At 43.8% G+C, this 25,308-nt stretch overlaps 1 protein-coding gene across 8 annotated transcripts in view; it reads right to left on the bottom strand.

The window, feature by feature from the left end:
- Window positions 1-25,308, bottom strand: part of Adarb1 (adenosine deaminase RNA specific B1) — a 122,344-nt gene that overhangs the window by 9,185 nt on the left and 87,851 nt on the right. For 7 of the 8 annotated variants that reach the window (XM_060369302.1, XM_021630935.2, XM_021630937.2 and 4 more), the window contains 5 exons: window positions 22,401-22,515; window positions 18,827-18,995; window positions 17,669-17,847; window positions 16,571-16,739; window positions 6,278-6,459 (listed from right to left, as the gene is read on the bottom strand). In XM_060369302.1, the coding sequence (XP_060225285.1) occupies window positions 6,278-6,459; window positions 16,571-16,739; window positions 17,669-17,847; window positions 18,827-18,995; window positions 22,401-22,515 (814 nt within the window). The remainder of the gene's footprint in view (window positions 1-6,277; window positions 6,460-16,570; window positions 16,740-17,668; window positions 17,848-18,826; window positions 18,996-22,400; window positions 22,516-25,308) is intronic. The other variant, XM_021630934.2, reaches the window with a different exon arrangement.

Here is a 25,308-nt window from a genome sequence, read left to right as displayed (position 1 = left end):
AGGGCAGGAACTTGGGAGCAGGAGCTGATGCGGAGGCCATGGAGGGGTTCTGCTTACCAGCTTGCTCAGCCTGCTTCTTATAGAACCCAGGACCACCAGCCCAGGTACAACAACACTCACAATGGGCTGGGCCCTCCCCTATCAATCACTAATTAAGAAAATGTCCTACAGGTTTACCTACAGCCCTTTTTTATGTAGGCATTTTCCCAACTGAGGTTTTCTCTTCCATGATGACTCTAGGTTGTGCCAAATTGTCATAAAACTAGCCAGTGCAATCACCAGTACCAGGATGGGACACAGTGCCACTAGAGATGCCACAGAGATTAAGATGGTAAGACAAAAATCAGGGACACATTTACACCCACATTTTACAAATCAAATGAAACACACACATTTCTTGAAGATAAAATCACCAAACTTACTCAAAGACAAAGATTAGTGAAGAAGTAACAGACATTTAACTTGTAATTTCCTGTGGCTGGAGAGATGGCTCAGTGATTGGGAGTACTGGCAGTTCTTCCAAAGGATCTGGGTTCAATTCCCAGCACCCACATGACAACTTACAACTGCCTGTAACTAGTTCCAGGGGATCTGTCACTCTCACACAGAATACATGCAGGCAAGACAGCAATGCACATAAAATAAAATAATAAATCATTAATTTGTAATTTCCTCATAAAAAAGCTTCCACCAAATAGCTTCACTATGAATTCAATCAAACATTTACGAAATCATATCAACCGAAAACAAACCCTTCCAGAAAACAAATGGGAAGAGATGCAACTCAACTCATTTTATGCCTGATAAAGATATTAACAGAAAACTAGAGCAGCCTTGCAGCTTAATGTGGTAATTAATGTACACCAATCATCCCAACACTCAAGAGGCTGAGGCAGGAGGTTAAGAGTTCCAGGTCAGCCTGGGTTGCATAGTAAAACCTTTCAAGAAAGTAAGGAGAAGGAAGGAGATGAAGAGAGGGAGAGAAGGAGAGGAAGAAGCAGGAGAGAGGTGCTCTTACACACTCTCTAGAATTTTCCAAATCACAAGAGTTTGGTCACATACATGGCTATCTACACACACACACAAGGCAATGTTACACTTTGGAAGAATGGGAACTGCTCAAAAGGAAAGTGTCACAATGTTACCATGTACAACTGGTTCAGTGTTACCCAGCAGCCGTCAGCACTGCTGTAAGTAAATAAGGTACAAGCAGGGTTCTTGCCAAGAAGTGTGTGTGCTCAGCCTACCCAGCATTTAACACCAAGACAGCTTCCTGACGAGCGAGCGTGAAGGAAAATGATCTTGTTCAAGGCTGCAGCTTTGCTGGACAACTCAGCATCTTGGGCTACTTAATGAATCACATCATTTCCTCTGAGAACGCCACCCTCTGAAGTTTCTCCCATGGATCCTTGCTTCAGCTTCATCTTAGCCTCTGAAACTGCTTCTTTCGGGTTTGTTGTTGAGCTACCCAACTGCTGCATGGAAAACATCAAGACTGTCCTTTTCTGAGGGGAGGAGGAGTGAATGTCCACTTAGCTGCAATTTGTGGGAGTCTCTGACCACAATGAAATTGGATTGTTTGTATGAAAATAGCTATGTGTACTATGTCATCTTCCTTTTCAATTGCATTACTTCTGTGTGACAAACCCAGAATGAAGGACCGTTGTTGAATGAATCTGATGTACCCGACCTGAGATGTTCTACATCAAAGCTAAATGGCCAATTAGCTAAGAAGTAAAACTCGAAAAATGAAAACCTCCCCCTTTATATTTTAAGCTAAGTAAACCACTGTCTTTAACAAAAACAGCAAATAAGGCAAAAAGAAAATAGCTAGCCCAAGGTTCCAATCTAGCCATATACTTTATCTGAACAGAAGGCTAGAAACGGTCACGAGCACATTTCAAGTCTCCAGGGCTGACACATCATGAGGACGGACACCCATGAGCAGCTTATCTCTCTGGGGCTGCAAAGTGAGAACTAGGGTAATGAGTTGATCATAGGGCACCGCACAGAAACCAATAAAACGGGAATGACTTAGCTGGTAATGAGAGTCCCCAGTTGTTGTAAATTAAGTGTGCTAAATAAGAACTTTTAACACAAAACTGCAGAGAAACTGTGAATTGGTCTAACGATGGATTCAGCTGAAAAAATCAGGAGAGCTGGCACGGACAGTTTATCTTATTTTTACTTCAAAGGCACATTCTAATAAGTTCTTCACATAACTGAATGTTATGAAATGATGTACTTTCACAGGGACTAAAACATGTTTCATATATTTTGTGTATGCAGTGAACAATGCAGGTATTTATGATCACTATGGGCTCATGTTTTAGAAATTATTAGTCCTTACTAGTAGATTAATGGAAACTCACTGGTCTTTATTCTGCACCTAAGAAACTGAACACCCCACTCCTTCCTTCCAGGGGGCCTGCCTCAAGGGACCTCACATGGAAGACAAGTGTTCTGTCACCAAGCTACATCCTTAGCCCTAAGGCATGAACTTTAAGGGAAGCCATGTACATGGTACCTGCCCATGGTGGCCCAGAGAGCCACCAGACATGGGCAGGAGGGGTCCTCTGAGTAGCTGTGTCCACCGAGAACCAATTCCTTAAGCCGAGAGGCAGAGTAACTGTGAACTGTTACTCTTATTTCTTTACAAAAAGTGAATCCACCAATGATCAGCCGCTGCACTTCTGCAGGGAGGAGTACAGCTTCCCCATGGCCTGGCAGTCCTACTGTCTCCCCAGGACCCCTCTCCCCCAAAGGCTGCACTCCTAGGATTCATATATCCATGCCCCCTTGTTTGTCCATTCTTGTGATAATATTGCCCTTAAAGCTAGCACTAAAAAGCCCAGTCCACCCCAACACCATCCTAGCAGCCTGTCACTCATGCTCCAGAGCCCTCCTGTGGGTGCAGTCATTACCAGTGGACTTCCCTCTTGTATCTCAATGAGCCTGGGACAATGGTCTTGGTCAGAGGATGATCAAAGTCAGGGAACCTGCTGGACAGGAGCTGACACCAGGCTCCCCTGAAACATGCAAGTGCTAGATATGCAGCCATCGGGAAAGAGCTGCTGAGAAAGCTGGAGAGGTTTCTATTTCTAATCACTATGAAATGAAGCCAGGGAGGTGGCTCAGGAGGTAAAGTGCTTGCCCCACAAGCATGAGCACAAGGACCCGAGTTCGGATCCCAGCATTTGCCTAAAAAGCTGAGTGTGGCAGCTATAATCTAAGCTGACATTAGTAGTAGGTGCGGCTTCATGCTCCTAGAGCGCACCAGGGAGTTCTCAACGACGTAAGTTCTTGATTCTCCTTATTTTAAGTGTGGCTGCATTTAAAACAAAACAAGAAGCAGCCCAGCGCTGGATTTTCTATCAAGATTTGTGAATTTTTAGGTCACTTTGTCTTGGTAACTTTAATTGTCTTGTGTTATGTGCGTGTTAACTTATGTTCCTTCCTAAAGACATGACAATTCACATGGTACATTAGCTGCCATTCACACAGGTAAAAGGGGAGGAGGCAGGGTTTTCCAAACACAACTCCAACTATAACAAATGCATGAACTTTACACCACACCTGCTCAGCTCAGCAAGAGGCTGACAGAACTGACTGATGTCTCAATTGTCCTTTTGTTCAAGCCACTTGTTTAGATGTAAGAAAACATCCCAGAGAACTGCAAAGGGTCTGCCATGATGGGCACTTAACAAAAGTGTGACCTCACAAATTAAAGAGGGTATCAGGTTCTCTGACTGCTTTTGTTTCTGGTGATACCTACTATGGTATCTGCTTCCATCTTCAACTCTTCAGGGATCTGACTTTGCTATGGACTGTGGGAGCAGGAGTGTGCCTACCTGTCCTCTACTCAGTCCCTGGGTCGCCTGACTTCTTGGGGGGCGCTAACCCTTGTCAGCCTCACAGGCATCCTAGTCTAAAGGTGTCCTCATTAAAGCAAAACAGCAGCAACACACACTGCACTGCTGTTTTCAAGGGAAGCAGCTTACACCCTGCAATGACCCTGGTGCTGTCCAGGGGCTCAGCCATGAGTCATACCCTGCTTCCTGAAAGTGGGCCATAATCCTGATCCAGAAGGATCAGAAAAGGTACTGGTCCATCCCAATAACTGGGAAAAAGAAGAAGCAGGTGCACAAGCTACCAACAAGGCAGTCAACAGAGGGCTGTGCTCCTTTTGCCACCTGCAGAGTCAACTTTGTTGGCCGTATTGCAGGCATTGTCTGTGGGAATATAGATAGGCCAGGGGCAAGGACTGCAAAAATGAAGGGGTCATGAGGGGCCATGAGGAATAGAGATGATATGTAGAGAAGTGAACAACTTTTATTTTACATACTTTGTACTCTTAAAAAAATATGGAACACAATAGTAACTTTACATTCTATCCTGAAGGTATTTGTCATATTTTTACATATAGATGAATTTCATATACATAAAACATAATAAAACACATCTAACTTTTATAAATGAGGTCCACTTCAGATTTCAGCTCTTGATGGAATATTGCTTAGATAGTCTAATCAGTTACTTTGGGGCAACTGTGTGCCCTCTATCTAATCTTATTCTCATACTCTATGAATGAATACAAGATAGTGATAACCAGAGCTGAACACTCAAAATGTTTTGGATCTGGCTGGACTGTGCTCTCATTCAGAAGCTTGTACTTTCTGAGCTGAGGCAAAGGTGGTGGAACATTTCAGAGTCAAGGTCTAGTGGAGGCAGTAGGTCACTGGGCACATACCCTCACTGGGGATCAGTGTTCTTATAGAGCCCCGGTCAGCTCCTGGAAAGCAAGTTCTTATAAACGGAGATCCTGACCCTCACCTTGCTCTCTTGCCATAGGTCAGGTTCTCTGTCTCTCTGTCCCTCTCTCAAATTTGTGTGTGTGTGTGTGTGTGTGTTTCTGTGTGTGTGTGTGTGTGATGCATCCTGGTTGTTTGTGTGCCTGTGGAAGCCAGAAGAGGCATCAGGTTGCCTAGAACTGGAGTTATCGAGGTTGTGAGCCACTAGGTCGGTGCTGGGAACTGAACTTGAGTGCTCTTAACTGCTGGGCCATCTCTCCAGCCACACCATGGGCTCTGTATGCATTCTTCTCTCTGTTGTGATGCCTTCCTATCCCACATGAGCTAGATGCTGAACAGATGAAGCCCCCCTCATCTTGGACTTTCAGTCTCTAAAACTGTGAGCTAAACAAACATCTTTTTATAAAGCATTTACCCTTAAATACCTTATTATAGTTAATGAAGTAGTCTTCCTCCAAATGTATCACGCTGAAAATTTCATGACTCATGAGAAATTCATGCACTAACAATACTCCAAAGGGCATCAATATTCCAAGTTTAACTTAAGCATCAGGTCTTATGGGTTACAAAAAAAAAAAAAAATTAAGGAATAGGGAGCTGCAATATTTGATCCTAAATAACTTCCATCTTTCCCCTTCCCTGCTTACTTCATATGCTCTGACAGACATGCTGTCAAATAAAAGTCCACACTGCTTTCTTACAGTTAAAGACATGCTAGCAGCCAGGCACTGAGGCAGAGTACACATGCACCCCCCCAAAAAAAAGCATTTTTTTTTAGTTTAGGATATGGTTTTAGTTTTGAGCTTACAGGAGTAAGTAAAATGTTATTTTTTTTAAAAGAGTAAAAATACCTTAACTGTGTCCTTTTAAATAAGGGTGGGCTTAGAAGTTAGGACCTTTGAATTCAAAAGCTCCTGTTCACTTTACTGTTAGCCACTGACACTCTAAAAAAAGAAAAGAAACCAGTAATAAAGGTGTAAAGGGCAGGAGAAGGGACTGATAAAGGAGAGCATGGTATGGTAGGTATACTCAGCACAGCTGCCAAATCTACCACAGCTCAGAGGAAGCTGGGTGGGCAGATGCCAGCAGCACTTGGGATAGCATCTGAGTGGGGACGTATGGTTGCCAAACCCCAGCCTAGCTGGTCTGGGGAAGAATGCCAAGTCTTTGCCACAGGGGCAGGAATGAATATAAAGTACATGAGAAAGCACAGGTGTCAGGCTCCTGCAACTTCTGTATTGACTAGCAGAGTTCACAACTGCAGAAAGGCATTTGTCTTATAGAAGGACTGCCTTAAACAGCTCTGGAGACCAGGCCAAGAGGCTCAGAGACAAGGTCTTGTTCCCTTTTTAATGACTTTGCTCCTGCCTGGCAGCCATACACTGGCTCCAGGTGGGGTGATGTGTAGGACCCAGACACTGTGAGCTCAGGGGATTGAGGTAGGAAGGTGAAGCAAGGGTACTTGCCGCTGAGCAGGGGCTTGTTGAGGGTGTAGAGTGGTGGCAGGTCCTCTATGTTGGAGATCCGCTGGTACATGGCCCTGGAGAGGTGGTCCCCATGGTACAGGCTGCCCAGGATGATGCTGGAGAAGTAGATGGGCTCTACGAAAATGCTGAGCAGGGACCCCTGGATGCCCACCACGTTCCAGCTGCAGGGAGAAGGAAGCACATCTCAGTAGACACAGGTACGGCATTACATACAGACACAGCTCAAGAGTCACACAGAATGCTGAAGGGATTGCAAAAGGTGAAGACCATGGCAGTGAAGACTGCTGACATGGCAGTTCAATTTTTAAACAAATTATTTTTTAAAAATTATCTTGTACCATAAGATAACTTTGGGCCATAGTTTTATGGTTTCTATTGCTGTAATAAAATGTCACAACTAAGAGCAACTTGGGGGAGGAAAGGACTTATTTCCTCTCAAAACTCTCAGGGCAGTCATTCTCCAATACTGAGGTAAGTCAGAGTGGGAACTCAAGGCAAGAACTTGGAAGCAGGAGCTGAAGTGGAAGCCATGGAGAAATGCTGCTTACTGGCTTGCTCCCCATAGCTTGCTCAGCCTGCTTTCTTATGCCATCTAAGACCATCTGCCTAGTGGAACTGTCCCCTTTAGGCTGGGTCCTCCCCCATCAATCATTAATCAAGAAGAAATGCCCTATGACTTGCCTCCAGGTCAATCTTATGGACAACACTTTCTGGAGGTTTTGTTGTTGTCATTGTTATTTTTTGTTTTGTTTATTTGTTTTGTAGCCGTGGCTGTCCTGGACTCAGCTTTGTAGACCAGGCTGGCCTTGAACTCACAGAGATCCGCCTGCTTCTACCTCCCTGAGTGCTGGGATTACAGGCATGCACCACCATGCCGGGCTTGGAGGCTATTTCTCAAAAGGTATTGAGAAGCCCACATGTTTCTTGTGGAAAAACTTGAGGGAAACCTCACAAGGGCAACTATGTATACTTTCCCTCCTTCTAACTGAATGGCTGCTCAATCAGGGATCTAGGGCTGTGTCTCCTGGGAAGCTCCTCAGAGGATGGTGGCCCCATGGTGGGGGAAGGGGTGACAACTGTGGTGCATGCACTGGAGACAGAGAGTGACAACAAGCTGGCAGTTACCACACCACTGACTGACATCTGCAGTGGCAACCCTGACATACCACTGGCCTACTGTGTGCTTGCTCTCTTCACCCCACAGATCAGAGAAGCGGAGCAACCTGGAAACCACTGAAAACCAAACAACTTTGGTGATGGAAGAGGACAGGAGAAAACACAGGCCAGGTGCTAAACAATAAAGCACCAAAAAGGCAAACAAACAGATGAAGATCGAGGAACTGAGACACAAGCAGTTTAAGGCAGAGTACAGGGCTCTGTGAGAAAAGGAGTGAGAGAGACTACACACAGAGGTGGTTACCAACTTTAGGAAATGCTCCTTGAGCTGATCCTGAGGCATAGCCCCAAAGAGGGCATGCAGGAGGACATACTCCAGCCTTTGGGACAAGGGATTTGGGATGGGGGTGGGGTGGGGGGATAATCATGGAGAGGTAGGACAGGCCAGAAGACAAGGTTTATCCAGGTGGCCAGAAACCACTAAGGGGAAGGGTGAGATCCTAAGCCGATTCTGGAGGACTTGCGACTTAGAAGTAACTTAATCCCATTTGACACAGGTGTCGATGGAGAGAGACTGACTAGCACTGCATTTTAGAAAGTAATGCCAATAGTACAGGGGAAGAGACTTGAGGACAGAGGGCCCCCGAAGTACATGAAGCAAAAGTCCAAGAAAGTAGCAGTGATGCTACAAACATCAGCAGATGTGTCAAGAGGAGGACCCTTGATTGGAAAACCCCCAAGGCCCAACCTTGAACTTACCCTGGACCTACTGTCACTGTATACCCACTGAATACCCAGGAGACCCCCTGCTGAACTTCAGCCTCTGACCTGCAAGGGAGTAGAAGGCAGATGGGTGCTTCGTGGGTCATGGCCAGTAAGCAACAGGGAAGTCTCCACATAAGCAATTGCTGAGACTCACTTGGGTAGAGCTGTACCCAGTTAAGCTTTAGCCATCTGCCTCCAGCTGCTCAGGCCCGTTAGGTCTCAAGCCCGGACAAACAGCTGAGGTACTAATTAACATCAAGGCAGACACTGGCTGCCAGGTTTTCTCAGCATTCCTGAGTCCCTACTTGTTACGAAGTCTCCCTGGCTGGACTGCCCTTACCCTAGCTACTCTTCACTATGTAACCCAGCCATTTTAGCTATGTGGTCCTTTCTTGGCTGTTTGCCCCTCTTGGCTGTTGCTCCTGGTTCCTCTTTCTCCTCTTTTCTCTCCCTTCTCCTCACATGATTCTGTTTGGAAGGCTGGTTGGTCATGTTCTTTCTGGACCCTTCCAGATGCCTCTGGCTACACTCTCCCTTATATCTACAATAATTCTCCTCCACTATACCTGAGCAGTGATATCCTCCTTTCGCTTCTTTTTTTTATTCTCGGCCACACCTAGCATCACCTTCATCTCTCCCTTGCCATCACAACACATCTTAAGAATCTGCTTTAAGAACTGACTTCTGACTTCTGACTTCTGGCTAACATCACACCTAGGCCAGGGTCAAAGGATGCCACTCTTGCCCTTGCCTTTGAGCCCTCTCCTGAAGGAAGCAAGAGGTCTGGCCCTTCATTTCTCCCTGCAGCAGCCGGCACAACCCTGGGAAGACACTGACTGGTCTAGTCCACTCCCTTGAAGGAACCCCCCAGCAGATGTCCAGAAAATAGCACATGTCCAACAGCCAGCTCTCTCTTACCAGCTCCCCTCGAGCTTCAGCCCTGTCCGCCAGGCAACCTGGTCTCCCTGCTTCAGCCTAGAGGACTGGGAACACATGTACCACCCACTGAACTCCCTCACCAGTCTTTCACATAACTTATACTTCTAGTCGCTGTGATCTCCCTCAGCCCCCACAAAGAAGGTCAAAATGCTGAATGGACAACCCATAATTCCCAGAATGTATTCTTTCTACCCTCCAAAAAGGAAATTAAAACAGCCTTCTCAATCCTTAGAGAACATCCAAAATGATTCAGCTCTGGAGGCCCAAGGGCTCCTTTTGATGCAGATGAGAACCCTGCTGATTTAGATGACTTTAGCAGAACTCAGTCCCCTGGGTAGTAATGCAGAATCTTGCAAAAACCAGCATCTGTCAGGAGTCATTAATTCTGAGCACATACTTCCTAGGAGATCCCAGGAGCTTCTAGAGCTCTGAGGCACTGGGCAGAGAACAGAGCTCCTCAGCCAGCTCTACTGGAAGACAAGCTCATGTCAATCAGCCTTACAGAGAATAGTCACACCCACTTTCCCAGACCACTGTACAAGAACACCACAGATACAGCCAGATTCCATGTGGCAAAGCATCCATCCACCAAGTAACCTTCATACATGCACACACACACTGCAACCACACACCTAGATACGTCTGCCCGGGTTCCATGTCCATCTGGGCCAGGGCACTGGATGAGGAGCTTCCCTGCTCAGGCCCCAGAAAGGGGGACTCATTTGTCAGCAGAAGATAATAGGTGCTCCCACCTCCTGGCCTTAGGACTGTCATGCTGGGCTCAGGGCTGGTCTGTGGCTCTTTTGTTTTTGTTTGCCTCAGATTATTGGTTGAGGATGGGCTACACAGTGCTGTCAACTGATCTACTGCAGAGCCTGACCTGGCCCTGAGCACCCAAGGATACTGACCAGAAAACACACAGCAAGAGCACCACACTGACTCAATCATGACCTCTTTCCACAGCCCTGGCTCAGACAAGGAGCCCATTCAGGATAGTACCTTGCTGTGGGTCTCTTTCCCCTCTGCTCTCATGTCACAGTCTTCAGAGAAATTCATGTATATCTGCATGCAGTGAGGCTCTTCTAGGAGCGTCCCTTGCCTCTGTGGAAGGTCCCTTCTCTGTCCATGAAGCAGGCCTTGCATATCTACCATCTGCCCTGAGCAAGTGAATGAGACAAACAAGCCTCCTGTCTGTTCTCTTGCATCCTCGGGCAGCAGAGGCCATAGACTTACTTAGCAGTCCCAGGAAGATTCTCAGGCCTCTTCACAGGGCCTCTCATTGTCCTAAGGGCAACCTTTCTGGGGCTGCCCTCACTCTATGGCCACCTGGATGCTATGGTGACCTCTAGTGCCACCCTCCCACCCTCAGCCTATGGCAGCCCTAAATTTTCCACCTGTTTCAGAATGCTGTAGTGCTCTTCTACAAGGGAAACAAGTGACCTCTGCCGAGCACGTGTCTATTCAGATCTCCACAGTAGCCTCTTTGGAGGCCCTGCATCTAACTGACATCATTCTGGCCCCTTTCCTATTCTTGAACCAAGATTTTCCTGAGCAGCTATTTCTCAGCTTTGTTGTCTTTTGTGAAAACTTATGTCATTCCTATTTCTATCAATTTGCCTATGCTTTTGCTCAAAGCAATGTTTCTTTAATATGAAATAAAAGACACAGAGTTTTAAGAATTCTGACTTTGGCATTTGTTTGTGAGACTTACCTTCAGCCAAAGGCAGATGCCTCTCGCTCAGCACACCTTCAAACCAGTGCCTTTGAGCTGCAAAGCATCAAGGTTGTTTCTAATCTAGACTCTAACTTGATACTGATTGAGGGTTAGAATTCTTTTCTTACTACTTTATGGCCTTTTTTTTTTTTTTTTTTTTTTACTAGAGTGGAACTTTGGTAAATATTAATGTTAGAAATCGTATTTAACTGAGAATCTATAAGATCCAGACCACTATAAAACTGAGCAGAGATAGCAGTGAAGGGACAGGAAAGTGCATGGTGTCTGGCATGCCTTTTGTGGCTGCTCCCTACAAGGACAAGTATACAGTGCTTGGGAAAGCCTTCCTACTTTGAGATGGAACAGGGTAGGTCATAAACCAGCATCTTGCCTATCTGAAGCCTGCTCAGAGGACTGGCATCCATCTTGGCTGATTAGGCAGTTATGGGACACGACTAGAGTTTAGAAGCTACTGAAAACCAGCAAGCAAAAGATTAGGACTGGGGGCTAGAGAGATGGCTCAGCCCTTAAGAGCACCAGCTGCTCTTCCGAAGGTCCTGAGTTCAATTCCTAGCAACCACATGGTAGCTCACAACCATCTATAGTGAGATCTGTCGCCTTCTGTCTGATACTCTCCTCTGTCATGCAGGTATACATGCAAATATAGTGCTCATACACATAAATAAATATTAAAAAAAAAAGATTAGGACTACTGGTAGGCAGGCGCCAGGGAACCAAGAACTTAGAAAAACCAAACTTAGTTAGGAAGAACTTCCTTGCACAAAGCCAATATATATCAGCTGGGAGAGGTGTTTCCTTTTCTAAATGCTCAATCCCAGCTAAGTAAATAAATAAAAGGTACCAAAAAATGAAAATAGAAGCATGGACCTAAGGAGTAATAATACATTTCTAGAACCCAACCTTAAAGAAATGCAGATCTATGAGTAACCTGGCAAATAATTTAAAGATATAAAGATACCTAATGAGCTAAAAGAGAACACAGGCACTCAATGCTACAAGAAGACTGCATAAACAAAATGAGGTTACTATATCAATACATGAGAAAGTCTGAACATGAAGAAAACACCTGAACTGAAAAACTTGGCCTTGAAATCAATGGGAGAAAAATCCAGTGAACTTGAACACTGGCCATCAAAACCATCAGCAGAGAAGATTAAGAAAGTACAGAGAATATAGATGAAAACAGGGTAAGGGACTTATGAATACCAATAAACAGAATGGCATGTAGGCCCTGGGAATTCCAAAAGAGAAAGAGAAAAGGGATAAAAGTTTATTTGAAGAAATGCCCGAAACACCAAGGAAAGAAAGGGACTACATTGATTCAAGGGCAAAGAACAAAAATGAGCATAAATATAAGGAAAATGACAGTGAGTGGATTTCAATCTGAGTCAAGACAAACAATCTTAAGAAACAGCAGTGAAAAGTCAATGCTCACATAAAGAGAGCCTATCAGTTTCTCAGTAAAAACTTTATGAACAGAGAAGGAATGGGAAAATGTACTCAAAGTCCCCTTCATAAATGAAGAAGACTTATGTCTCAGGGATCGCCAGTGGGCAGAATTTGTCACTACCAGGCCTAAGAAGAGACAGACAGGAGTCCTTCAAGATGAAGAGTCAGAACAGGAGTCAGCAACAGAAAGCTGTGTAAGAGCGTGAGGCTCTCCTGCAAAGGCAAACACGTGGACAGACACAGTAACTGCAGGTACTGGGGAGACAGCCAAACAGTTAAGAGTACTCACTCAGACCTGGGAACTGGTTCATTTGTGTCACCTGGTGCACAACCTCCTGTAACTCCAGCTCCAAGGGACCCAACACCCTTTTTTGACCTCCACAGTCACCCTCACATTTATGGCATTCTTATGCATAAAACTTACACAGATACATATATATACCCAGGAGTAAAAATATAACTTAAAGAACTATTATATATAATAAATATATGTTTTAGTGTATTATAATATCTGCATGCTAGGATTGGGTATCCACCATTGTACCTGGCAGGTAATTTTGATTATCTGGAATTAAGTAAATTCAACTGTAGATCTATGTACATAGGTATAAAATACACAAAGACAATCTGTGCTACTGACAAAGCATGAGGGGGTGGAGCTAGAAGGAAGAGTTTTTATATGTATTTGAAGTTACATCATCAGTTTAAAATAGAATGCTACAGTTTTAAGATGTTTTATGTAATCAGAATCGTAACTTCAGGGATGGAGAGAAAACTCAACATTTAAGAGGTTCTGCTCTTCTAGTGAACATGAGTGTGGTTCCCAGGATCCACGTCAGGGGGCTCACAACTGCCTATAAGTCCAGTTCCAGTGCTCTTCAATACTTCTTGCCTTCACACACACCTGCAGAGACCTCTGCCACACATGTACATATTTTTTAAAAATCTCTACAAAAATCATAGCCACAAAGGAAGTTCTGTAGAAAAGTACAAAAAGAAATGAGACTCCTATGAGGATATTTTAAAAGAAAGTCAGTAAGAGAGTAAATCAATAGAGGGAAAAATAAAAGTGCATGCCACATAGAAATAAGAAAGTAAGCCTACCCAGAATACTTTGAATGTTAATGGACTAAACTCCCCAGCCAAAAAAAAAAAAAAAAACCAGATTAACAAATGGATTAATAGCATAACAGGGTATATTAAGAAATTTACTTTAGATCTAAGGACACAGCTAGGCTGAAAAGTGAAAGGATAAACAGGGTATTTTGTGCAAAAGATAACCAAATGAACAGGAATAACTAGATAATATAGATGTTAAACTACAAAAACCCAGAAGAGACAAAAGATAGTATAAGATGATAAAGGGCTCAGTTCACCAGCAAGATAACATAGTACATCTATTGGGCCAGCAAAGTGGCTCAATGGGTAAGGACACTAATGACCTGAGTTAGATCCCTGGGACCCATATAGTGGAAGGAGAGAACCAACTTCTGCAAACATCCACTGACTTCCACCTGCCAAACAGACACACAAACCTATGAATATCATAAACAAGCCTTAGAACTTCTGAACACATGAAACAAACCATGACAGACCGTAAAGAGGAAATAGGCAGCAACATAATAACGTGTAGAAATGCCAACACCCCACTCACCTATGCACACATCAGATGGAAGAGCAAAATGGAAGCAAGAGATTTAGAATACTCCTCACCATTTGAATCTAATACGAACAAAACACTCCACTGTAGGAAAAGCAGACTACACAAGATTCCCAAGTGCATCTAGAACATTCTCCAGGGTAGAAAACACATCAGCCTCAAATTTACAAAATTCAAGAAAAATGGAATCACGCAAGTATCTTTCCATTCACAACAAAGTAAAACTATAAATCAAAGTAAATGCAAATTGAAAAAATAAGTTTATGGAAATGAAATGTTATGCCTTGAAGACATCAACAAACCAAAGTTGCAAGGGAACTTACATGCATGAAAATAAAAACAAAACATACAAAAGCAATGGGATGCCGAAAATTCTTATGAAATCTCCAGGAAGTCTGGAAAGCCAAAACAACTTAGAATAAAAAAAAAAAAAAAGGTTGAAGCTGATTTCAAAATGGTATAAAGGTAACAGTAATTAAAACAATGTGACCCTGGCATACAAATACACAGTGCAACAGCATAGAAGGAGCTGTCTACAGACAGGCCCTCACATACTTGGTCACCATCTCCAGCAGATGACAAGGCCACTCAATGACAAGGATTTAGAGAAGGCACTGAATCGTCTCAAAGGATGACAATAATACCAAACATAAAAGGATCTCTCCAAATCAAGGAGAAAAGGGCCAAGACAGGAGAGATGGCTCAGCAGCAGATCCAGGTTCAGGTCCCAGCACCCACATGGGGGCCCACAACCACTGTGCAGTCAACAACAGGCATGCACATGGCACTCTCTCATACAAAGCACATAGTATTCATATATGTGTGCAGGCACTCACATATACAAATAAAATAAGTAAATATTAAAAACAGGGATAAGATAAAGGCTTCAAACAAAAGCAATCTAAAGACAAATGGGCAAAGGATACAAATATACAGTTTAAAGATGGCGAAAACAAAAAGTGGTTCACATCTGCTGAAGAAATGTTCCACATCCCCAGTAATAAGAGGAAGAAATGCAAATCTCAAGATGTCCGCCTTTAAAATGTGGTGGGAGCAAACATATGTACACAGGGGGTAGGCTAAGGTGACAACAACCTGATACCCTCTGTGACGTTAGTTGTGAGACTCCTAAACTCCCAGAGGCCCTAGCACAGCTTGTTACAAGCTTCCTGAAGTCAGGGTGCAGGAAGAAGACAGCCAAAGTAAATCCCAGTGTCCATCCTGATGGGAGTAGCGCATGACTAAGTGAGAATACTTGATTCAGAAATAATGACTTACATAAAGAAAAAAGTCATACAATTGAATGGAAACGAGAAACAAAATGGACTTAGCGTGTAACAGCATCTCAAGAATTAACAACACACAAACACACTTAAATGCTGACACACACAGCACTAGTAAGTCTCACAACACACACACACACACAAACAGAGAAGCATCTGGACAGCAGAATGGAAAGATGCATGAAGAGTAAACATGCTACAGCAGTACAGGCAGCCATTAAAGCCCTAAGAGTTTGGAGCATGTAGGTTTTGGATTTTCAGTTAGGTAGGCTCAATTGGTAGAGTCTACATAAACATTTCAAAACGCAAAAAGCTTCCAAAACCTCACACACTTCTGGCCCTCTGAATCTTTTTCTTTCTTTTCTTTAGCTACGTTACCCAACCTGCAGCAGTGCGTGGGGACAATGGTCCAAGGCATATGTATGATTAATCCAGCTCTGAGTCTTACGGCTTCCCTATGAAACCCATCTTGGAGAAAACTCAATGCAAAGCACTTGCAACACTAAAGAGATGAATGATGATCGGTTTCATGCCACACCTGTGAGATGTGCCTCCCTCAGCCATTAGGACACATCAGGTTGGGCATATGACTCATCTGATGCAAAGGGGCGAAAAGAAACACATGCACTGTATCTTTGTCAATTCCAAATCTTCTGGGTGGCCAGTCCAGAACCGCCTACCCGGTGCCGCAGGGGTGTGTTCTATAGAGAGGTTTGATTTTACATGCATTTGTACTTTTTAGTATTTTCCATCACCCACTGAAATACATTAGCTGAAACATAAAAACAGAAGAGCCACTGGAACTTACACTGGCATCTGAGGAAACAGATTCTAAAATCTGACCTGGATCTAAGCTCCCATGAGAAGCTGCTTCCCAGGCATGCGGTAACTAGAGCAGCCTGTTCATGGAGCGCTAGCTTTGGTCTGGGATGGCTCACACTGTTCTAGTTGGTAAAGATCAATTACCACAGTGTCAACTGATAGGCGAAGCAGCCACTACGGACACTGCATTCCCTGCTAATAAGGAAATGCTTGCATGTTTTCCTCAGGGAGCAAACTGTGTAAAATAGCGTAGTCTGTAGAATGTCCAATACAATCGGCTTAACCCTGATACCTATGCTGAAAAGGACGTAATAAAAGGCAAGATGAACGTTCTGAAGCAAATGGTGTGGGAAAACTGGAGTGTCCTATGCCATGGTCTCCTCCCTGCCCCCTCCAGACTACCCTGGAAGCACTTGTGTACAACCTCAGTCCTTAGAGAACTTTGGAACACCTGAGCATGGACAGGGCTTGGCATGGTGGGGAGCAGGCCCTTGTGGCCTTACCGTGCTATCTTGTCACTGCAGGACATGGTGAGCAGCCGTTCCCCCTGCAGCACCCCATCCCAGGTCTGGATGCTGGCGTTTGAGCGCACAGGGATTGTCCCCTCACCAGACTCTATTTTTGTCCGTAGCTGTCCCCTTGCTTTGCGATTCGGATGTCTATCTGCTGGTTCTAAAAGAAAGAGAGGGTTCAAAACCCACAGGCAATAAAACAGCTAACTTACTGAAAAGCACATCTAGCATGCTAAAATTTAAAGTATAATTTATAGATATTTATATGCAAACATTTATTCCATCCATATAAAATATACATTCCAGTAAATATGTAAAATTGAACTGAAAAGACAATACAGACTACATTTATGAACATGGAAAAAGGTGGTTTACATCTTAGCTGAGATGATTTCCATCATTAGTGAGTGGAAACAAATGGAGGAAAAGGCTAAGATTCGCTAATTCTGAGTGACAGATACTTGAGTGCTTGTTATATGTTAACCTCTGTATTTTTATCATTTCAAGAATAAATAGAGACAAACACAGAAATCAATCCATTGGGAGCATGTTAAGATATTCCCAGTGATTAGCAGTGACATATATAAATATGGGTGACTTTAATTTTTTATAATTTTCTTAAAAAATAGTAATTATTTACAGTGAGTATTACTGATTTTATAATCAAGGAAAATCCATTTGGAATACATGGTGCTTAGACATTAGAGTAGGGATGTACACACAAACTGTCATAAAGCCACAGTGCTGGGCTGGCCTCCAAAGGATGGAACACTTAACATTAGGGGCCTCAACTGCCTGTGTTCTCTGCTTCTGTAGAGCAGCCTTAGGCTTCAGCCACACTCTCACCAGCTGGCACTCACTGTAAATACAGGGATCACTTAGCACCTTCCTCTTAGAGCTAGCATTTTTTTCATTCACTGAAATTCTCAAACTAAATGGTTAACTGGGAAGAAAGAATGTATACTTCTACAGGGACTCTTATCAAATCCGCACCTAAGGCTGAAGTTTAAAAAAAAACGAAACAGAAAACAAAAGAACACTGATGCGGATGCGTTCTAACACTACATTATATTATGTCTTCTTAAAAACCTGTCAGCTGCTGAGATTCTGGCGTCATACCCTCTAGCACTGGCTCGTGGGGAGAGAATATTCGGGCATCTCCGCAGGGTGAGGTGCTGATGTACAGGTGGAACTGCACAGCATCCTTCAGCCGGAACCCGCCCCGCTCTGACCTCTGAAATATGGACTTTTTCTGGTCTTCTTTGTTACTGCAAGGGAAGAGTTACGAGAGTGACAACTAAAGGTGTGTGCCATCAACGTGGGGTCTACCGTGGTGCAGAACAACTTCAGAGGCCAGTGCTTTCAGTGGGGGAGAGGTGAGTTTTCTGGAAACAGTATCTTGTTATATACACTAGGTTGCCCTCGAACTTGGGGTTCTGCTGCCTCGGCTCCCCTACTGCTGGGATTTACAGTTGTGTACCACCATGTCTGGCTTGAACCGGAATCATTGAATCCATGTTTACAGTAATCTACAGTTCAGGTCCATTCGGTGATCAATATGTCATCAACTGTGAGTGACTGCTCCTTCTCAGATACAACTTCAAGGTAGCAAGATCACATGAAGAAATGGCATTGTCAGGTGCAACATCAGTTCTGATCATGCCCAGTGATTGAAATGAAAAGGAGTGTCTTCACCAGGCAGATTAGGAAGGCATGTTTTTTGTTTGTGTGTTTGTGTTTGTGTGTGTGTATGTTTGGCTTTTCAAGACGGAGTTTCTCTGTATAGCCCTGGCTGTCCTGGAATTAGCTCTGTAGACCAGGCTGGCCTTGAACTCACAGAGATCCACCTGCCTCTGCCTTCCTGGTGCTGGGAGTAAAGGCGTGCACCAGCACCTCCCAGCTAGGAAGGCGTGTTTATATTCACAATACATAAGAAAAAAAAACACACACCATCTTAAATTATGGACTTGAAATTTCTGATTATGCTATGTTTTTGTGTATAGGTCTTATAGAAGTATGCATGTGTGTGTTTATGACTTGGTCCGCTCTAGTTCATATCTGAACGTCATGGGAGAATGGGACCTGCTCAGGCAGCATCACAGGAGAGCAAGGCTTGGCCTTAGTATCCCTCACACAGTTACAGTCCTGAGAACTCCGTGCTTATAGAAACAAGTAAAGGCTATGCAATGCTTTCTGATAGAAAGTATTTTTAAATAGCTTCCTTCACTTGTTTACTCCTAAACTTACTTTAAATAAAGCTCAAGCTGTGCATAAAGAAACCTGAGCAGGGACCTTCGGGAGATTATCTCTGCATGGCAGTCATTTAGTGCGAGGCCACGGTCACTCATGTATTCACCGTTGATACATTTCGTCCCTGTTGAAACACTTATCACCTTGGCATCTTTGACGTCTGTACCTGAAAGACAGGAGAGTGACTGGCAGCTAATGATTCTGTTCTGTTTGACATGTGCCCTTGGCAACTGGACCATTCAGGGTCAGCTGAACACTCGAGCTTGTTTTCACCTATCTTTGTGTCTCCTGATTCCTACCTGAGAAACCTGAACCTAACAGCCTCTCCCTGAAGCTCTGTTGTGCACCATTTCCAGGAGGCTACCTTCCTCACCCTGTAGTCCACAGCCTAAACTTCATGTGGTCATTTCCACTGGCATGCATGGGTGTTTGAACAATCATTCTTGACTATAGGTAAGAAGCACTGTACACAAATACCAACTGGCCTGGAACTAGTCTCTAAAGTAAAATGTTTAAGAGGCTAGAAGGAAAGACTTACAGGCTCAAGAGCGCCAAGAAAGAAAACAGAATCAGCTTCCATGGTTTTATTAGCAACTTTTCACACTTAGCCACACCAAGAGTGAAATCACACAAATGTGACCTTCCAGGGAGAGAACATCATAATTAAATCCTGCGAAACAGATCACTGACCCAGACATTCCACAAAGACCTAAATATGGAAGGAAATGTGTCCTATTTGGTAGAACACATACCTAGCATGTATGAGGCCCTGGGATACAATGTATGACAAAACAAACAAACAAACAAACCCAACAGTATCTACAAACCAATCCTGATCATGGCTTTACAGCAGACTCAGAATGACTGAAATAGATGTGTGCTACATGCTGTGAGGGTTAGTGTTAACTGTCAACTTGACTAAGTCTCTGGGCAAATCTGTAAAGGGTTATCTGGACCAGGTTGGCCTTTGGACATACCTATGAAAGATATTCTTGATTAGATTAATTGCTGCCCACTGTGAGCGGCACCATTCCCTGAGCTGGGATCCCAGACTGCATGAGGGGAAAGAAAGCTGAACAAAACATTCATTTTCTCCCTCTTGACTGCAGATGCAATGTGATCAGCGGCCTCAAGCTCCTGCCAAGTGACTTCCCCACTGTGATGGGATTCTCCAACTATGACCTGAAGTAACTCCACCTAAACTGCTTTTATCAGGGTATTTGCGCAGAGCAACAGGAAAAGGAACTAAGGCACAGGCTATGTGGGAGGCACTATGCCAGGAGTGTTAGCAAATCACCCTCACTGCTTGTCCTCACTGTGTCCTCTGAGGAGCTTTTGTTTCCATTCTGAAGAAAAGAAATTCAGCTCACAGGAATTAACAAGCTGCCTGAGGCCATTCAACTAGTGAGAACACGGAACCTATATGTACCCAGTTCTATTTCACTGGCTTTCCACACATGTTTTGGCTACAAGCAAACAAACGGTCAGAAAAAGATACAGAAGTCTAGTCCTTGAGGTGACTGGTGTCGTTAGTCTTTTCTGTTTTCTGTAACAGAATTCTTGAGAGAGAAATCTAAAGGGGGGCGAGGGGATGTTTTATTTTGACTTAACAATTAGAGGGTTGGTCCATCATGGCAAAGTGGAACAGAACAGCTTAACTCATGGTGGCTAGAAGCAGAGAGATTGCCTGTACTCATGGGCCTTCTCCTCTTTCCCTTTCTATTCCACCTGAACCTCTCGCCTATAGGACAGTGCCATCCACATTCAGGCTTAGTCCCTTCTGGAAATGACCTCACAGACACACCTAGGCATTTCTCAAATCAAGCTGACAATCAAGATTAGCTATCCTAAGGCCACCCCTCCTCAGCCTGACAACCAAACACCTTAAATCATCATTTCATCCTTGGTCTCCAAAAGGATGTTAATTAAAAATCCAGTTGGAAACAAACAAACAAACAAACAAATCCAGTTAGTTTACTTTTTCTAAGAAGTAATCTTAACAGTCCCAACACTGTTCAAATACGAAGGTCTACCGAGATTTAAGGCAAAATCTTAGCTGTGAGCCCCTGTAACAACTAAAGCACATTTTACATATTCCCAGAACACAACAAACCTCTCATTCCAAATGGGAAGAACAGGGGCAAGTGGCAAACTGTAAATGAGCTCTCTGCCACACTGGAACGCAAATTTCCAGCACACTCTGGGTTCCCACCGGGAACCTTACCTCTATGTTCTTAGTTGCCCTGGTCTTCCAAGCTCTGAGGAATCACTCATTAAGCTGAGCTAACACACTCTAGTGCTTTTCTGGCCCACATCTCCAAACTTTTCTAAAATTCCTCCCACTAGCCACTTCCAAAAGGCTTTTCTGAACCACATACAGCAACAACTCCACTTGGTACCACAGATGGCACCAAGTTTCTGTCATATTTGTCACGGGTGTGACAAATTCATGAGAAAACTAAAGGGGAGGGATTCGTTTTTTTTTTTTTTTTTTTTAAACTCTGGCTGAGTTTCTGCGGTTGCAGTCCATTGTGGGGGGAGGGCGTGGTAGGGCAAGTCAGATATCACGGTTACCAGGAAAGGGCTATGTTTATGAGTATGAGTGTGGGTGGGGGTATGAGGGAGAGGGAAGGGAGAGGAAGAAAGAAAGAGAGACAGGAAGAAAGACGGAGAACGAGAATGAATATGCTTAGATTAATTGGCTTCACCCAGCCCCATTTTTAAACTCTTTCTGAATCACTGGCCTCTGAGATGCTGCCAGACACATTTAGGCAGGGCTTCCACCCTATTACTCTCTGGAAATGCCCTTGCAGGCACACCTTGCAGGTGCTTTACAAACCTCCCAGATCTTCTGTTTTCACAAGTTTTCCCTGCTCTCCACAGAAATCGCCCCGATGCGGCAGTAGTGACACTAATAAAGCAGGAAAGCTTCAACAGAAGAGAAAACCAGTAATATGCTGTTTCCAGAATCAAAATGACGTCACGTGGTAACATATATACTGTGCTCTCTCCACAGGAAAAGACAGGTCAGGAAGTTGAATGTTGTGGGGGCTAAAGAGATAGCTCAGCAGTTAAGAGCACTTGCTGTTCTTACAAAGGAACCAGGTTTAGTTCACAGTACCCACACAGCAAAAATCTGTAACTCTAGTTTCAAAAGAAACCTAATACTCTCTTCTGGCCTTTGAGGCCAGTATATATATATATGTGTGTGTGTAGTTCACCTACATACAAATAGGCAAAACACACACACACACACACACATACACACACACACACACACACACAAATCCTTGTTTAAAAGTTGAACATTTGGAGGAATATTTTTGGGAGGAACAGTTTGCTGGGCATTGACCTCAGAAATCTTGAGTGATAAACATGTGTTCTGTCCCCTAAGCTATGTTCTCTGTCCTAAGGAGGAAGAAAGGCTTCTGAGGACAATTCCTGTATTTGTATATGGCAAGTGCATAAAGATAAAAAGAATAAAAGGCAACTTTTGGTGTCACAAGACTGAGGGCATTTATGGTTTTCAAACCAGAAAGCAGACAGGCTGAACGAAGGGCTAGATGCTTACCTGTGGTCATCACTACTCCAGAAAGCACTTTTCTTCGGGCATGAGGGGAGGAAAAGTTGTCTGTCAGGTCACTGAACTTACCCAGGACCAGGCGTGAGACAGCATCTGCCAATACCTGGGTGAAAAGCAGAGACTAAGTTTAGTGCCGGGGGTGGCAGGAGGTGGTGGTGGTGGTAGAACCAATCTCTCTCATGTCAACTGTCTAATGCAAAGACTCGTATAGTCTCACCTTTACTCTAGAAAACCAACACAACCACACCCAGCAAATGTGTGTGTGTGTGTGTGTGTGTGTGTGTGTGTGTTCACACACGCATGAATGGGTGAACAAGGAGAAAAGTCATCAGTAGTTTTATCTAGCCATGGACCCTATGTGCCTGGCAACATGGGCACACTGATGCAACTGTGGCATGACTATTATGGGGGTAACCACCACTTTACTACTGAATTGGAGGCCCACTCTGAAAAAGAGAACTCATGCCTGGCATTGAAAAGCTGGTCCAAAGCCCAAGCCTAAGAGCTTAAGTCTTAGAGAAGAAGCCACTACTGATGTTTTGCTAAACAGACATGCTGTCAAACTGTTTTGTAAATATTTATGTTTACACTTAAAGACCAGTCTGCCCCTAGTCTTAGAGAAGCACATCTTTTTGTACTCTGCATCACTGAATGCAGTGACTGATAACTTGTAAAAGCAATGGGAATGAGTAACTGTTGAAAGCTTAGCTTTAAACAGGACATCCATATTAATCCCTGCAAGACTATGGGAACATTGTAGAAAAGGGATAGAAGAAATGTAGGAGATGGAGGATGTGCAGAAGTGCTGAGAAACACTGTCTTTTAGACATGACATAGCTGTCACATTCACTACCTTCCCCTGGGAAGGTACTGGTACTGGTTACCAGTACAAGGCTTGAACAAGGCTGGGTTCTATCAACACTCTATTAAAGACGAGTGTATTAGTTTCTTTTCTTGTTGCTGTGATTAAACAAACAAACAAACAAACAAACAAACAAACTAGCAAATGCAGCTTAAGAAAGAAAGTGCTTATTTAGCTTACAGGTTACAGTCTAAGGTCAGAGCAGCAGGAGCCTGAGAGAACTGGTCATGTTATATCCACAGTCAAGAGCAGAGAGCAGAGAAGTAATGCATGTATCTAGCCCAGTTTGCTTTTTCTGTTCTTAGACAAACTTGGGCTCCCTGCTGGGGAAAGGTGCCACCCACATCAGGTGGGTCTTCTCATTAATTAATGTAATTAAGATACTCTTCACCCCTAAACATGCTCCACGCCAACCTAATATAGACAATGCTTCGTTAAGACTGCCTTCCCAGGGCTGGAGAGATGGCTCAGAGGTTAAGAGCACTGGCTACTCTTCCAGAGGTCATGAATTCAATTCCCACCAACCACATGGTGGCTCACAACCATCTAAAATGAAATCTGGTGCCCTCTTCTGGCTTACAGGTGTACATACAAACACACATTGTATACATAATAAATAAATCTTAAAAAAAATAAAAAAGAGTGCTTTCCCAGTGATTCTTGATTGTAAGCATAATACTGAAAAAGGGAATGTCTTTACGGTTCTAGCCCTCCCTAAAGAATATAGGAAGTTAATGGCTGCTAGGGGAGAAAGTTATTTTCCTCATTGCTGTAGCTACTGGTAAATAGACCTTGCTCAAGTAAATAAGCCCTCACCCATGCTCATGCAAGCAACCCTTATTAAATACAGCAGGCCACAAACAAAAAGACATAAAGGTAGGAGGGGGTCTTGTTTGGAAAAAGTTCAGTGGAAATAGGAAGGGGTAAGGGAGGATACTGGGAAGGAGAAAATGATTAAAGAAATATATGTGAAATTGTGGAAGAATAAATTTTTTAAACATAATTTTTAAAAATTTACTTAATTTTATTCTTTGTGCATAGGTAGGAAGGTGTCTGAATCCATGGAACTGAAGTTACAGAAGGTTGTGAGCCTCCCTGTAGGTGCTGCGAATCAAACCTGGGTCCTATGGAAAAGCAGCAGGTGCTCTTAACCATTGGGCCATCTCTCCAGACATAAGTTTTAAAAGTTTTTATTTCATATAAGGGTAGGCATAGCTCCAGATGCTTTTCCTGCAGAAGCCTGAGCCCATGAAACATGAGCCAGGTACCTATGGGATGTACACTGTGAGGTATGGGCAACTAAACAACCCAAGTAGCTCTGGCTCTCTGAAAAGGTCTTCTGGACCTCTTACCCTGTGTGCCTGGAGCTGTACACAATAAAAGTATAAAGATCCTAAATGCAGCTGGGAGTGGTGACCTGTGCCATTAATTCCCAGCACTTGGGAAGCAGAGGCAGGATGACTTCTGTGAGTTCATGTCTAACTTGGTCTAGATAGTGAGTTTCAGGGCAGCCAGAGCTACACAGGGAGACTCTGCCTCGATAAAATAAAATAATAAAAGATCGTACATCCTAACCACTTTAGTGACATGAACAAGGGTGAAGACTGTTTTACAGTTGATGCTTGGCTACACCACACTGGCAAGCCTGCTATAGCAGAGTGCCACAGTTGTAATGTAGCCAACACTCTCTGTCTTTATAGCCACATCCCATCCTTGAATATCAGGAAGGCAGATAGTTCTCAGCCCAGTGATGCTTGGCCCAAGCCCTTTAAGAGCTATTTCAGGAAAAAAAAATTTTACACCCTCAGGTTCTAACCCTGCCATACAGACACTGGAATTAGTCCTGGAAGTCTACTCTAAAAAGACCTTACTGGCTCCATCCTCTGTGGTTCATAAATTTCTGAGCTAGCCTAGGGACTTAAAGGGGGCAGTGGTGCTTGTTCCACCAAGCAGAGATGTGAGGACACTGTTTTCAGACTCAAGTGTTTCCAAATTAGAGGTACAGAAATTGATGTTTGCCATCTCAGCACCCAG

Source organism: Meriones unguiculatus, chromosome 16 (genome assembly GCF_030254825.1).
Source record: "Meriones unguiculatus strain TT.TT164.6M chromosome 16, Bangor_MerUng_6.1, whole genome shotgun sequence".
Taxonomy (NCBI): domain Eukaryota; kingdom Metazoa; phylum Chordata; class Mammalia; order Rodentia; family Muridae; genus Meriones; species Meriones unguiculatus.
This window is presented reverse-complemented; position numbering and strand designations above follow the sequence as displayed.